The sequence below is a fragment of the Anolis sagrei genome, chromosome 3, assembly GCF_037176765.1.
Source record: "Anolis sagrei isolate rAnoSag1 chromosome 3, rAnoSag1.mat, whole genome shotgun sequence".
Classification (NCBI taxonomy): domain Eukaryota; kingdom Metazoa; phylum Chordata; class Lepidosauria; order Squamata; family Dactyloidae; genus Anolis; species Anolis sagrei.
Window position 1 is genome coordinate 265118630 of NC_090023.1, and position 16453 is coordinate 265135082.

The window sequence follows — 16453 nt, forward strand, 5'->3', positions numbered from 1 at the left end:
TTGGTTGGATTTTGAGAGGACACAGCTGTGGCTTCCATCTCCCATTGACATATATGGTGAGATAGCTTTTTTCTGGATCAAACTGTGTTACTTTCACAATTCAAGTGAAACCTGCAAAGTTTAACTACTATTGCAGCTCCAGATGCTCTCGTAACATCTGCAAGGTGTGACACACTCCCAGGCATAATTGGCTATGACGCAAGAAGTCTTGCCACTCTCATCTTGAAAATACAAAAAAAAAATGTTAGTGGAAAATTAAGAAAAAGGGGAGAGAGACAATTAGGAGCAACACCTCCAGAAAAAAAAGCATACCGCATTTTGCCTGATTGAGAGGACTGGAAAGATCTCAAGGTAGAGAAAGAAGAAGAAGAAGAAGAATGGCAGGAGTCTGGGTGCTTTTAATAGGCTTTCCTTTATGCCTTTTGATTCTGTCCTATCTGAAAGTTCTCTGGGCGCACAGAAGATTCCCACCTGGACCATTTCCTCTTCCTCTCATCGGAAGCCTGTGGTGGATTGGGCTCGGACTGAATCCTGACAGTTTGATGAAGGTAATTCTGCCAATCCTTACCCCACCCCAATAACCAGAAACTTCTTGGAGAAAATTTAGCATTGTTTATTTCATATTAACAACCATCTTTAAAATCAGTATTTGAAATATAAAAGACTAGCGGTCCCCTGCCACGCGTTGCTGTGGCCCAGTCTGGTGATATGGAAAATAAATTGATTAGAAAGTACTGGTTTCTAATATATGTAATGTCTTTCTGCTTGTGGGTAAACAGTATTTCTTGATGTTTCTTTGACAGTGTTGATGTAGGGATTGTCTGGTTTGCCTACTCTGGAACATGCAACATATAATTGTCCATCTTTAGGAGTTCCTTTCAAATCTATAATACTTTATCTCTCTCTGTGTGAATCATATCTATCTATCTATATCTATGGCTGGATGGCTCTCTGTCAGGAGGGCTTTGATTACGTATTCTTGCCCTGGTGAAGGGAGTTGGACTGGTTGGCCTTAAGTATTTTCTGTTGGTCATGGGGGTTCTGTGGGGGAAGTTTGCTCCAGTTCCGTCATTCGTGGGGTTCATTCAGAATGGTCTTTGATTGTAGGTGAACTCTAAATCCCAGTAACTACAACTCCCAAATGCCAAGGTCTATTTTCTCCAAACCCCATCTGTGTTCATATTTGGGCATATGGAATATTCGTGCCAAGTTTGGTCCAGAACCATCATTGTTTGAGCCCACAGTGCTCTCTGGATGTAGGTGAACTACTAGGGCTGGGCGGTTTCGTTTCGTTAATTCGTAATTCGTTAATAATTCGTTAATTTTTTTAATTACAAAACGATAACGAACCATTCTGGAGCAATTTTTTTAAAAAACGAATTTTTAAACACGTTTTGTAAATGCTTCGTATTTCGTTATTGTATTCGTTTCGTTATTGTTCCGAGGTCATTTCGTTATTATTTCTGCATGTCTGGGGCAAGTTTTTTGTTTAATTAGTGAAAAAAAATTATAATATCACACCAACAGTCAACAACAGAGGGAGAGGGAAGCTTCAGAAGTTTTTGGAGGTTTTTTAGCGTATTTCGCGGTCGCGTCCGCCATTAACGAATCGATTCGTTATTGTTTCGGAAATCGATTCGTTAATGTTTTGTAATTTTTTTCACATTTACGAAATTTCGTAAATATCGAACTTTTTAAAAGGAAAATTTTGTAATTATTTTAAATAACGAAACGCAAAAAAACCCAAAAAACGAATCGATTTTAGAAACAAATTTTTCCATTGTTACCCAGGCCTATGAACTACAACTCCCAAACTCAAGGTCAATGCCCACCAAACCCATCCAGTATTTCCTGTTGGTCAGGGGAGTCCTGTGTGCCAAGTTTGGTTCAATTCCATCGTTGGTGGAGTTCAGAATGCTCTTTGATTGTAGGTGAACTATAAATCCCAGCAACTACAACTCCCAAATGACAAAATTATAATTTTTTGAGTGATGGTCACTCCTGGTGTTGTGAGACGTTTTGTTGCCAAATTTGGTGTGATTTCGTTCATTGGTTCTTTTGTTTTTAAGGTACTCATTATGCACAGAGCATTTTTATATATATAGATTGGGGGATTTGCTGGCTAGAAGTGCTGAATGAGATATGTGACTAGCAAAAGTGTTTGTTTCTTTTCTCTGCTCACAAGTGTCAAGAGGGTTAAAATAAGAATGCCTAAATGACAAAGCCATGAAAGAGAAAATGATTTCACCAGTGGTAGCAACATTTATTGTCTGAATTGTTGTATGTTTTCCGGGCCGTGTTCCAGAAGCATTCTCCCCTGATGTTTCTCCTGCATCTATGGCAGGCATCTTCAGAAGTTGTGAGGTCTGTTGGAAACTAGGCAAGGGGAGTTTATATATCTGTGGAATGTCCAGGATAGGAGAAAATACTCTTGTCTGTTTGAGGAAGGTGTGAATGTTGCAACTGATCACCTTTATTAGCGCTGAATAGCCTTGCAGCTTCAAAGCTTGGCTGCTTCCTGTCTGGGGGAATCCTTTGTTGGGAGGTGATTAGCTGGCTCTGATTGTATCTTGTCTGGAATTCCCCTGTGTTTGAGTGTTTATATATCCGTGGAATAATGTCCTGGGTGGGAGAAAGACATTCCACAGATATATAAACCCAATTTTCCTAGTTTCCAACAGACCTCACAACCTCTGAGGATGCCTGCTATAGATGCAGGTGAAATGTCAGGAGAGAACGCTTCTGGAACATGGCCATACAGCCTGGAAAACACACAATAACCCAGTGATTCTGGCCATGAAACTTTCAAAAATACATTGAACATTTATTGTAGCTATGTGAAAATTCTGACTTACTAAGACGCTATCCTACAATTTTCTGGGGAAGACATGTTCACAGGGGGTTTGCCCTTGTCTTCCACCATCACTCAATAGGCTTCCATGGCTGAAATTAGAACTCTGGTCTCCAGGCCAATGCTCAAGCCAATACAGCATGATCACGCATGCATTTATGATATGGAAATATGTGGTTCAGTCTAAATGGATTTGACCAAGACTCTGTATTTGGGAGTGGTATATGAATCATATATCTACATCTCTATCGGTATATCTCTGGATTTAGTCTGAATATGCTGTGAGAGATCCTCACAAGGACTCTCAGATATCTACAAGGACTCTCTTGAGATTGCTGTAGATTATATCCTTGCAAAATCTTTGCCTGCAGGAAAATAGCTGGCTGAATATCCTCTGATGCTCCCTCCTATCCAACAACATGGACATGGCCATGTTGGGGAAGGAGCTATGCGACTTCCAAGGTGGATTTTGGTGGATTTTGGGGTCAGAATAAGATTTTTACCGCTGGTATATATCAGCCTGCTGTTGGTGTCATTGTGCCTTCGAAATGATTCCAGCTTTTCAAAATGATTCCAAACCGTTACTAGTTTTTCTCAGCAAGATTTATTCAGAGGTGGTGCATTGTTGCCTTTCTCTGAAGCTGAGAGAATGAGACTTGCAAGGTCACCTAATGGGTTTCTATGGCTGAGGTTCTATGGCATGGTCTTCCAAAATTCTAGTCCAGAACTTAAACTGCTACACCACCATACTATTTCACGATGCAAGCCATTTAACATAAATTTACTTAATTGTTTGCATAAGCAGCAGTCCAATCAGATCTACAGTTTTGTAATTATTCTAACTGCTATGTAATTGACTATCTCCTTCTCATTTATATTTCCAGGAATTATTTGTCCTGTTAGATTTTTTAAGTGATGGGCTGCTTTATTGTCTCTTCTAAAAGTGAATGATTTCAATAGAAAGAAATTTAGGAGTTTTAATTCATATTCCAAAAAGAAAATGAAAGTTGTCTTTAATTATTCAGTGGCCGCACCCATCATTTCTTCACTGAACAATCTGATAGTACACTAAAAAGCTAAAGTACCGTAAAAACCGGGGTAATAGACGACTTTTTAAACCTTTAAAATCCTTTGAAAACTTGGGGGTCGTCTTGTCTTCCGGACATATTAGATGACGAATGGCAGCGGAGCCGAGGCAGCGGAGGAGAACATCCGCCTGCAGCGGCCTACCCTCTGACCTCCTTCCTCACGCTGCCTCTTTCCTCACTGGGCCTAGCTGGGGCCCAACGGAGCGTCTGGCACCTTTCCCTCCTTCGTCCTCGCCCCGCAGATGCCTTCCTCGGCGGTGGACGTGCACATGGGACGGGAGAGGAGGGAAAGATGCACCCTGCGGAGGCTTGCGCTGTCTTCCGCAGCTGGTGCACACCTTTGCCTCCTCTCTCGTCCCATGTGCACCTCCACCGCCGAGGAAGGCATCTGCGGGGCGAGGACGGAGGAGGGAGACCTGCGCTGGTGAGCGCGCTCACCCCTGCTGCTTCCGGAGAGGCTTCCAGCATGTCTACAGGCTCCTGCAGCAGCGCGGCGTGGGCCAGACGCTCCGTTGGGCCCCAGTTGGGCCTAGTGAGGAAAGAGGCAGCATGAGGAAGGAGGCTGGAGGGCCGCCTTCCTCACGCTGCCTCTCTCCTTCCTGGACCCAATTGAGGCCAATGGAGCGTCTGGCCCACGCCGCGCTGCTGCAGGAGCCTGTAGACATACCTTTACCACCACCACCGCCAAGAAAGGTGCGCACAGGATGAGAGAGAAGGAGGAGAGGTGCGCGCCTTTCCCTCTTTCACCCCATGCATGGCTTTTCTGCTCCTTGCACCACTGCCCCGCAGCCGTGCGGGGGCAAAGGGAGGAGGAGAGGAAGGCCATGGATAACCCTGCCACCGGGGCTCCCTTCTCCTCTGCCGTCGCCGAGGAAGGCAAGGGGGGAGCAGCGAAAGACAGAAGGGGGTTGGACTAGATGGCCCTTGGGGTCTCTTCCAACCCTTTACTAGCATGAATCTTATAATTGTTTATATTATTATTGAGAATGGCAGTCTGTCCATCAGGGGTGCTTTGATTGTGCTTCTGATGCATGAAGGCAGAAGGGGGTTGGGCTAGATGGCCTAAAGGATATCTTCCAACTTTTTATTAGTATTAATTTTATTGTTGTTGTTATTGAGGCTGGGTGGCCATCTGTCAGGGCTGCTTTGATTGTGCTTTCCCTGTATGAAGGCAGAATGAAGGGGGTTGGACTAGATGGCCTTTAGAGCTCCCTTCCAATGCCATTATTAATATTAATAAGACTAGATAGCCATTTGTCAAGAGTGCTTTGATTGTGCTTTCCCCGCAAGAAGGCAGAATGAAGGGGGTTGGACTAAATGGCCTTTAGAGGTCCCTCCCAACTTTAGGATTCTGTGAAAGGAATCTTTGTCGAACATGAGCCAGTAGTATGATGCTGCAGTTAAAAAGGTCAATGCTGTTTTAGGCTGTGTCAATAGGAGAAGCCTGAGAAAAGGCAAAAGGGAACTGATATGACACTTTACCTTGGCTGGTTTTTATAATTGCTTTAAATGAGAATTATTTCATGCAACAGTTTATTTTAACTTATTGCCAGCATGATGTAAAGGACCCAGAGTATAAATGAAATTCAAGGGAGAAAGAGCAACTGTAATGTACAATGTAAGGTACAATGTCCCTCTCATGGGAACCTGCATGTCATAAGCATTTGAATTAAAATTGCCATCTTGAATTCAAATCTGATTTTTAATTTTTCTATTTAGTGTGCATTGGAAGAGGGGTGATCTTATACGGCGAGTATATCCCAAACTCTATATTTTAACTGAAAAAATTGGGGGTCGTCTTATACGCCCAGTCGTCTTATATGCCGGAATATACGGTAGTTAAAATTTGTTTCACTACTTCTCCAATTCTAAGGCTCTTTCCATGGCCCCACATGGCAATGCCTCTGTAACCCACACTTCATGGACTTTGGAACTCTTATGGACCCTATACCAAACCCTTATGAACTTTTATGATATTTCACTGATCTATATGAACCTTGGATGGACTCTGGAGGGAGGGAGGGCTGGCATGATTCCCTTTGAATTCCTTGTATGTTTCCCCTTTCTCCATATCCCTATATGAAATATAAAATATGAAATGCCACCTCTTCGTGACCTCAGCATGTCATGGCTTCAGGGAACAGCTTTCCTGCTGGCTTGCTGGCATCACAGACAATCATAACAATGCCAGCTCAGGAGGGGGAGAGGGGTGGGCATGGGAATTTTTGAATCTAACAGCTCTATACAGCTCTATAAAAACTGTAATGTTTCCCTTTGCAAAACATGTCGGCTTTGGCAAATGATTGCAGTTTGACATCCGCTCCAGCTGGATCACAATAAAAAACTCAGTGGCATTTTCTTCAACTTTGGTGAGATTTATTTGGGAAAATTGGGGAAAATTACATTTGGTGCTTCCTTCTCGCCAGGGTTAAAATGGATCCTCTTTGGTGAGTCCGATTGGTCTCTATCTTCAAGGAAAGACTCCCAAATTCATGCTCGATATCATCTTTAGAAATTATGCCAGACACTAGCCTCGGAAAAGTTATAACATGGAGGATGCATCCATTGGATGATGAAAGTTTCTTATCTTCCTAGGCTTTTCTACCTTGGGTTTTTTCCTCTACAATAATCTTCAATCTCTTTTCCCGTCTCCTCCTCCACTGATGCTCTCTGTTTTGTTTGAATTAATCCACACTTTTTCCAGAACTTCACAGATAGAAGTCAACAATGTGCAAGGACAAGTTTATGGGACCAATTCTAAAGCAAACTAATAACTCAAAATACATTTCCCCCTTGCAATATCTTTGAATCGGAAGCTTGGTTATGGGCAAGATTTACCAGATTTTTGGTTACTGTCATTTGCCATCAAGTTGCCTTTGACTCATGGTGACCTTATAAATGAGAGACCTCCAAGATCTCTGGTGGTCAACTGATGGAAGAGAAAGCACAAAGGGAGCTTGTGTTTCTAGGGGCAAACCTCTCATAGACATTCATTTGTTAGCATTTGCTGGGAACAGGTTGCAAAGCATTACTCCTGATACAGCTGCCTTGTTGGAAGACTATTACAGGCTCCACAATGAAGACCCATTTAGTGAGCAAACTCTTCAGGCAGCGCAGAGCATTTTGTCCTCCATCTCTGAAGCCAAGAAAGAACAGTGGATAAAGCTGATAACAGTAGTCGATATGGATAGGAGTAGCCAGAAGGCATGGAGGCTGTTAAGACGGCTGAGCAATGATCTCTCACAAACTAATATCCATGACAACATAAAGGCAGATCAGATAGCACATCAAACTTCTGAATAATGGGAAACCCAACCTTGCCACCAAAGTAGGAAGGAAAGCAACAGACAGCGAGATAATGAGAACAACAACCTCCATGAACCTTTTACATCTACCACATTGGATATGGCTCTTGAAAAATGCAAAAATGGCAAAGCAGCTGGCCTGGATGACCTATGGATGGAACAAATTAAGAACTTTGGTCCAAAAGCAAGGTACTGGCTGCTGAAGCTGATGAACAACTGCACTGCATCCTGTCAGATCCCTAAAATCTGGAGGAAAGCATAAGTCATGGCCATTTTGAAACCAGGCAAAGGCTGTAATGATCCAAAAAGCTATAGACCAATCTCCTTGTTGTGCCATCTTTATAAAGTTGCACAGAATTATGGAAAAAATAGACCCATGCCTGATCCCACAGCAAGCTGCACATTACAAATGCTGAACCTGACTCAGGACATAGAGGATGGTTTTGAAAGACTACAGGAGCTATCTTCATAGACCTGTCAGCAGCTTATGATACTGTAAATAATTGCCTCCTCCTGAAAAAAATGCTTAATATCCCAAAGGATTACCATCTCATTTCATAGGAAATCTGCTACAAAGCAGGAGCTTTTTTGTTGAGTTCCAGGGTCAGAGAAGTAGATGTCAAAAATAGAAGAACAGCCTGCCTCAGAAGGGAGAGAGAGTTTCATCTATGCTGATGATTGTGCATAGGAGCAAGGAGCTTTGAAATGGTTGAACAGAAGCTCTCTGAAGCTTTTGGTGCTCTTACTGCCTATTACAGGGAAACCCAGGTGATTCCTAATCTATCCAAAATGCAGGTATGTGCTTTTCATCTTAAGAACAGATAAGCATCTCAAGCTCTGAATATTACTTGGGAAGGAATCACACTGGAGCATTGCAGCACACCAAAATACGTGGGAGTTACTCTGGACCGTGCTCTGACTTATAATAAGCACTGCTTGAATATCAAACAAAAAGTATGTGCCAGAAATAATACCATATGAAAGGTGACTGTCATAACCTGGGGATCACAACCAGGCAGAGTTAAGACATCTGCCCTTGCACATGCCCAATGTGGAATACATCTCACTACATTAAAACAGTGGCCGGTTGAGTGGAGTTGATGGTGGAGGACCATCACTTCAATGCGGGTGGTCTTTGCTTCTTCCAGCTCACTGACATTTGTCTGCCTGTCTTCCCAAGAGATTTGCAATTTGGTGGAGGCAACACTGATGGAATCGTTCTAGGAGTTGTATGTGACATCTGTAGACAGTCCATGTCTTGCAGGCATATAGCAGGGTTGGGAGGACAATAGCTTTATAAACAAGCATCTTAGTATCCCTACGGATGTCCCGGTCCTCAAACACTCTACTTCATTTGGAAAAATGCTGCACTTGCAGAGCTCAGGCGGTTTTGTATTTCAGTGTCAATGTTGACTTTTCTGGAGAGGTGGCTGCCAAGGGAGCAGAAATGGTCAACATTTTCTAATGTTGCACCTTGAAGCTGATATTCTGGCATTGGAGAGGGATTGGCTGGTGACTGCTGGAAGAGCACTTTGGTTTTCTCGATGTTCAATGACAGGCCCAGCTTCTTGTATGCTTCTACAAAGTTGTTTAGAGTGGCTTGTAGGTCTTCTGAATGTGCACAGACGACATTTTAAAGCATCTAACTGTAATGAGGAAGGGGGAAATCTAATTTGAAGGGGATTTATAGCACTTGCTGTGGAAGAAGGGGTCACTCTTTATGTTCCTGCAAAATTTCTATGCATTTTAGGCTTTTAAACGTCTGGGCTTTCAAACTGGTATCACAGGAAAGGATGGGCAAATAGGGTGGAAGTTTGAGAGTGAAAGTGTGTGAGAAGCAAGCAAATATATCTGCCTGTTTAAAATCTTGAAGGTTATCTTGACACAAGGTAGTTGGGATGGAAACTGCCAAGAAGATAACACACATTAAAATGAATCTAAATCAATGCATTAATCTCTCATGATGAATGAGGTGTGGTAAATGTTGCCTTAATGTTGATAAAGCTAAGCAGCCATGGGTGAGGCCAGTGTCTAGTGTGAAGGTAGAGTTGGGAGATGATTTCACAATGGAAATTTGCTTCCATTTGTGTATGTGTGTGAGAATTACATTTTGCATAAAGAAATCCATGAACAGTATGACCAACATATCTGCAGAACTGAGGGATGTGATTTCACTTGTCCACAGTTTCACTTATTCACTGATTCCTTAACTGCTTTCATTTCCCACAATGGCTGACCAGGAGACAAGCTGGTTGGGGCTTCTGGGAGTTGACGAACCAAACAACTGGAAGGCCAAAGTTTGGGGATCACTGGCTGGGATTCTCTTATACAAGCTGCACTCTCTTCTCTGTATTTCCATTGCTTGTCCCATTCAAAATAATTGAAAATACTATTACTATCCAAAGTTTCAGGAAGGATAGCTACAAGGGGTCTTCATTAAAGATTTCTCCTAATCCACTCCCTGTGGACTGAGAGCAATGAAACTTGGCACAGTTCTTAGTCCTTCTCTCCATCAGTGCCACCTAGAGACACACACTTCTCCCATCTTTTTAAGCAACTGTAAATACTTCTCTTGTAGAAATTGACAGGTTGCTCCAAAAACCACATTGTGACTTTGGAAATCAGAGTCTTATCACCTGAAAAATGCTTGTCCTTCAAAAACTTCTCCATTGTCTTGCAGAAGGCGGACACCTTTGGTGAGTATGCCACATCTCTTGGTTTTAATGGCCTCCCACAATTTCCACAGCAGTGAAGCATTGTATGCTCCAGTGATCATGGTATTGTTTGTTAGGAAATCCATCAATAGTACTCTGTGCTGATCCCTACTATTTGCTTACACTTGACAATTACCTAGGGCCGGCCCTGATCATTACACATGAGCAGTTTCAGCATCCTGTAATTAAAAATTTTTGCCTTTTTTTTGCCTTTTGTAGTGATTGCTTCCATGTTTACAGGGAATGACATCTGGCCACCTTTCTGTTTTCTGTGGAAGCTCCAGGGATAAAGGTACTGTTTGGATGGGCCCTCCAAACAGTAGATGAGTATGATGCATGGTGCCTATGACTGCTGTGAAATCTACAACACACTTCCTATGCAAAATGTATTTTGTACAAGAATCAGCATAGCCTACGCATATTATCCTGCTTCGAGTACAAAAATATTGCTTCGGGCTCTTTTCTTCCCAAACCACATTTTATAATAATAATAATAATAATAATAATAATAATAAGAAGAAGAAGAAGAAGAAGAAGAAGAAGAATCATAGAATCAAAGAGTTGGAAGAGACCTCATGGGTCATCCAGTCCAACCCCATTCTGCCAAGAAGCAGGAATATTGCATTCAAATCACCCCTGACAGATGGCCATCCAGCCTCTGTTTAAAAGCTTCCAAAGAAGGAGCCTCCACCACACTCCGGGGCAGAGAGTTCCACTGCTGAACGGCTCTCACAGTCAGGAAGTTCTTCCTCATGTTCAGATGGAATCTCCACTCTTGTAGTTTGAAGCCATTGTTCCACGTCCTAGTCTCCAAGGAAGCAGAAAACAAGCTTGCTCCCTCCTCCCTGTGGCTTCCTCTCACATATTTATACATGGCTATCATATCTCCTCTCAGCCTTCTCTTCTTCAGGCTAAACGTGCCCAGCTCTTCATAGGGCTTATTCTCCAGACCGTTGATCATTTTAGTCACCCTCCTCTGGACACATTCCAGCTTGTCAATATCTCTCTTCAATTGTGGTGCCCAGAATTGGACACAATATTGCAGGTGTGGTCTAACCAGAGCAGAATAGAGGGGTAGCATTACTTCCCTAGAAGAAGAAGAAGAAGAAGAAGAAGAAGAAGAAGAAGAAGAAGAAGAAGAAGAAGAAGAAGAAGAAGTATATCTTGAGTGGATTTTCCCAAATGAAGTCCTCAAAAGTGATGGAGCTTTCAGTTGCTTATCTTTCTCCTCAAGTGGGATGTCTTAAATTTCAGTAAACCATTTTCATCAAGGTTGTGAATACCAATGGACATTCTTCACAGCTCTCATGTAAGAGAAGATTACAGAACAATCTGGATGACAGAATCATCTGATAGGATTGCTTCCATACATTTGCAACTTGAACATCACCCTATACACCCATCATTAAAAATTTCAGTTTCTTCCAATCTTTTAGCAGCTCATTAGTTGAAGCTCATTGTTTCCCAACTGTTTAGTAGTTTTGGCTGAAGATTCAAGAAGAATGACTTATAGCTATGTGCTCCAAGAAGCAGATTCTATAAAAACTCAAATGAAATCTAGAAAAGATTGTGCCAGGAAAATTCAGGGAAGGAAATTTCATAAAGGGAGAAATAGGGGCAGGGATGTGAAAAGACTGAAATGGAGATTTTCATTGCCTGTATGATTTATGCTTAGAACTGGACTAGAGAATCTCTCATGATGGGTTGTATGGTGATTCACTAATTGGCAGCCAGCTCCACTGGCTGCCAATTAGCTTCCGAGCACAATTCAAAGTGATGGTGTTGACCTATAAAGCCCTAAACGACTCCGACCCTGTTTACCTCTCCAAACGTATTCTCCCCTACGAACCATCAAGATTATTAAGGTCATCTGGAGAGGCCCTGCTCTCGGTCCCACCGGCCTCACAAGCGCGTCTGGTGGGGACGAGGGACAGGGCCTTCTCGGTGGTGGCCCCGCGATTCTGGAACTCTCTCTCACCGGAGGTCAGAACCGCCCCGTCTATCCTGACATTTAGGAAACGGGTGAAGACGTGGCTGTGGAGTCAGGCTTTCAATGAATGAGACAACACCCTAGGATTCTGGATGGAAGATGATGTAGATCTGATTTTAATACGACGACTGACCATCGTAGTTTTATATATAGTGTTATTTTAAATCTGTTACTGTAATTGTGATATATGATATTTTAATGAGTGTATGTGTTTTTATGGTTGGAAACCGGGCTGAGTCCCTCAATGAGGTTGAGAAGTTCGGTATAGAAAACTCTGAAATAAATAAATAAATAATAAATAAATAAATTCCAGCTTTTTCTGGAAGGTCATTTTAAGAAGGTAATGCCGAGGAATTCTTGCCTTGTGTTTTAACCAATACATATGCTGTTCCAAAGGGAAGGATCATGTTTTTCAAACCTAACATCTACATGGACACATTCAAGTATTTGGGGTATATAGCCACCAATTTGCAAATGACCTATGGATCTGTTTCTTTCCTATTTTTCTTTTCACTGAATACCAAGAAAGCTATTGGGTTTCTAGACAATGACCTGTGTCATTCATAATTTCAAGAGGAAATAATTCCACACCCTTGGAATATGAGAGTATTTATTTATTTATTGTGTCATAAGTAAATTGGCACTACAGTTATAATGTATAGAAAAACCACAAAGTTAAAAACTTGGCATTATACTATATGCCCTTTGACCAGAAGCTGGCCACTTGGAGTGCCTCTGGTGTCGCTGTAAGAAGCTCCTCCATTGTGCATGCAGCAGGGATCAGACTGCATTGTACTAAGTGGTCTGAGGTTTAATGTATTCTCGAAGGCTTTCATGGCCGGAATCACTGGGTTGTTGTAGGTTTTTCCGGGTTATATGGCCATGTTCTAGAGGCATTTTCTCCTGACGTTTCACCTGCATCTATGGCAAGCATCCTCACTACCTCTGAGGATGCTTGCCATAGATGCAGGCGAAACGTCAGGAGAAAATGCCTCTAGAACATGGCCATATAACCCAGAAAAACCTACAACAACCCAGGTCTGAGGTTTGCTTTCCTCCATATTTGCATGTCGTGGACTCCAGTTTGTAGCCCCATTTCTTAAGGTTGGCTCCGCATTTTGGGGGGCCGGAGCGCAGTCTGTTTAGCACTTTCCAAGCCACCCAGTCTTCTGTGTGCCCAGAAGGGAGTCTCTCATTTGGTATCAGCCATGGATTGGTGTTCCAGGTTTTAGCCTGCCACATTTGGATTCTTGCTTGCTGAGGTGTTCCTGTGAGTATCTCTGTAGAACTTAGGAAGCTGTTTCTTGATTTAAGTCATTGACGTGCTGGCTGATATCCAGACAGAGGATGGGCTGGAGATATCAATGTCTTGGTCCTTTCATTATATGCTGCTACTTCCCAGCGGATGTCAGGTAGTGCAATACCGGCTAAACAATATAATTTCTCCAGTGATGTTGGTAGTAAACATCTTGTGATAATGTGGCATGTCTCATTAAGAGCCACATCCACTATTTTAACATGATGAGATGTGTTCTACACTGGGCATGCATACTCAGCAACAGAGTAGTAAAACCAAGGACAGTTATCTTCTCTGTGTCTGGTTGTGATCCCCAGGGAGCTAAGGCTATTTCTGTGAGATACTTCTTTTTATTATATAATATTTTATTAAAGAATTTCATGTACAGGTTGAGCATCCTGCATCTGAAATGCTTGCAACCAGAATTTGGATTTTGGAGAAAAAAATTGATTTTGAAATAACTTTGTTTTCATGTATATATACATAATGAGATATCAGGGAGATGGGACCCAAGCTTAAACACAACATTCATTTATATATTTTATGGGTTGTTGTAGGTTTTTTCGGGCTATATGGCCATGGTCTAGATTAGAGGCATTCTCTCCTGATATATCTTTTATGTTTCATATGTACTTTATACACATAGCGTCAGTATCATTTTATACAGCATTTTAATTCATTTTCTGCATGAAATAATGCTTGTGTTTACACAACAAACTTCATTTATATATCATGTGCGCTTCATACACAAAGTCTGAAAATAATTTTATACAATATTGAAATAATTTTAAAAATAATTGTGTCCATTAAGCAAAGTTTGTGTACAATGACTCTTCAGAAAACAAAGGTGTCACTATCTGAGTCATCCATGTGAACAATTTCATTTTTATTATTTTTGAATTCTGGATTAGAGATACTTAAAGGTAAAAGTTTCCCCGACATTAAGCCTAGTCGTGTCCGATTCTGGGAGGTGATGCTCATCTCCATTTCTAAGCCGAAGAGCTGGTGTTGTCCGTAGATACCTCCAAGGTCACGTGGCCAGCATGACTGCATGGAGTGCTGTTATCTTCCTGCAGAAGCTGTACCTATTGATCTACTCACATTTGCATGTTTGCAAACTGCTAGGTTGGCAGAAGCTGGGGCTAACAGCAGGAGCTCACCCCCTCAATATATTCAAACCACCAACCTTTCATTCAGCAAGTTCAGCAGCTCAGCGGTTTAACCCCCTGTGCCACCGGTGGGCCCAAGACATACTTACCTTGTATAATAAAAACATATACTGAAAAAGACAAAGCAAGAGAAAAGGAAATAAAATTAAAACATAAATACAAACACAGGGGAAATAATAAAGAGAGTGAATGTGCTGTCGCACGCTGGGCCTGTGCATAAGACTGTAGACAGGACATAAATTCTGTGTGCCCAATGGGACGCCGGGGCTGCCTCAGATTAAAGGCCATTTGGATTTCCTTAAAACACAGTCTTTAGATTGCTTAAAGGTTCAACAAAGTTCTTTATTAATGAAAACAAACAGGTACTTTAAGGCTTTCTTAGCAGTCTATTGGCTCTTTCAATCTTGTCCACAGTGAACAGGCACTATCTTCATAACTGTAACTAATGGGGAAATCCTTAACTTCTAATCTGGGCAGTCTGTCTTTGCCTCTGTTGGCGTGGAGCCCCTGCACCCGGTACCAACTACTTCTGGCTTCCGCGAGTGACCCTTACCAAGCAGAGCTTTGTAAACTTCCAGGGGAAAAGAAGGAGTTCAGGTTTCGGTGATGGCTGACTGAAGTCCCTCAGCAAAGGAGCTGTAAGGCTGTATATCTTCCGGCCAAGCCGTAGAAGATGAAGCTTTCTATAGGAGCTCTTGGTATTATGAAAAGCTTTTCTGTGTGGACTGAACTCAAAAAGGCTCCTATTCCCTCCAAAACCCCAAAGGGGGCGGGACCAGGCAACCTAATTATAATTGACAGGTGGCTTGCCCTATGATTGCAGCCAAAAGACGCCACCTATCTGCAGAGTCCCTGAAACTTAGGACTACCAACAAATATTAAATGCAAAGAAAAAAAAATTGGAGCTCCTGGTACAGCTGTACCTGCACAGTGAAAGTAAACAAATGCATATAATTTGATTTTCAAAGTTCATATGATGGATAGATGGGATCCTTGAAGTGACTGTATTGACCTTGAAGGAGGTGGTGACGGCCAACAGGGAGCTCTGACATGGGCTGGTCCATGAGGTCACGAAGAGTTGGAAATGACTGAATGATTGAACAACAACAACAACATGATTAATTATACAAAATATAAAAGCTGTAAATAAATAAATAAATAAATAAATAAATATACAAAATAAAATAAAATAGCTTCTTCAGATATAATTTGAATGGGTGCATTTCTACTGCTCAAGTTAATCAAACCATCTAATAACAATACAACCGATGTAAACATTTCTGGGGAAAGGATGCACTGTGTTTCAAAAATGCACTCAGAAATTATAGCATTATTCAAACATATCTAAAACACCACAGACACATATTTTAGTCAATGTGTTCAAAGGCAGAGTGCAGACTACGAGACAGAAGAATAATTCAGACAAGACAGGTCTGCTCCTGATCAAAAGGGAGAAAGAACTGGGAACCACCTTCTTTGGGGTGGAGTGGTGCTCTCCTTGAAAAATCAGATCTTCCTTGAGGTGCGGTCCTTGGTTGCAACTCGCATCTGCAGAACCATGAAGTGCTGGCAGCAAGAAGTGCCTTTGCAAGTATGCCCTCTATCCCTAATCTTGAGATCTTGCTGTCGTAACACATGATATGCAGATGAAATGATATGCTCTATGAGTGGCTAGCTTGAAAAGTCTTAGGAATGATCTAGGGAAGAGACCAGGAACTCTATGGCTATGGAAACATATACTAAACTTAATTTGCAAAATCAGTAGCAGATACTTGTTTACTTTTGGATGCCGTTCCAAGTGTTGGTGATTATCATTTAAATGTTGCTTTAAGATGCCTGAATGATCACCTCTGCTTATGCTAATCAGTCTGATCCTAATGTCAGAAATAAATGTATTGGGTTGTTTCAGCATAAAAGGGAACATATGAGAAGAGGAGATGAAGCAACCTTTGAGACTACTATCAGCCTTCCACATTCACTGCGGTTAGAGGCACAGGACCCCCATGAAAGTGAAAAATGTGAATGAAATGTTATTTTTG

The 16453-nt window shown here is 41.9% G+C and overlaps 1 protein-coding gene across 1 annotated transcript in view; it reads left to right on the forward strand.

Annotated features, from left to right (window-relative positions):
• The first annotated feature begins 251 nt into the window (after positions 1-251).
• LOC132770410 (cytochrome P450 2J4-like) overlaps positions 252-16453 on the forward strand; it is a 39353-nt gene continuing 23151 nt past the window's right edge. Inside the window, exon 1 of the mRNA XM_060767338.2 lies at positions 252-548. Coding sequence (XP_060623321.2) covers positions 378-548 — 171 coding nt within the window. The 5' untranslated portion in view covers positions 252-377. The remainder of the gene's footprint in view (positions 549-16453) is intronic.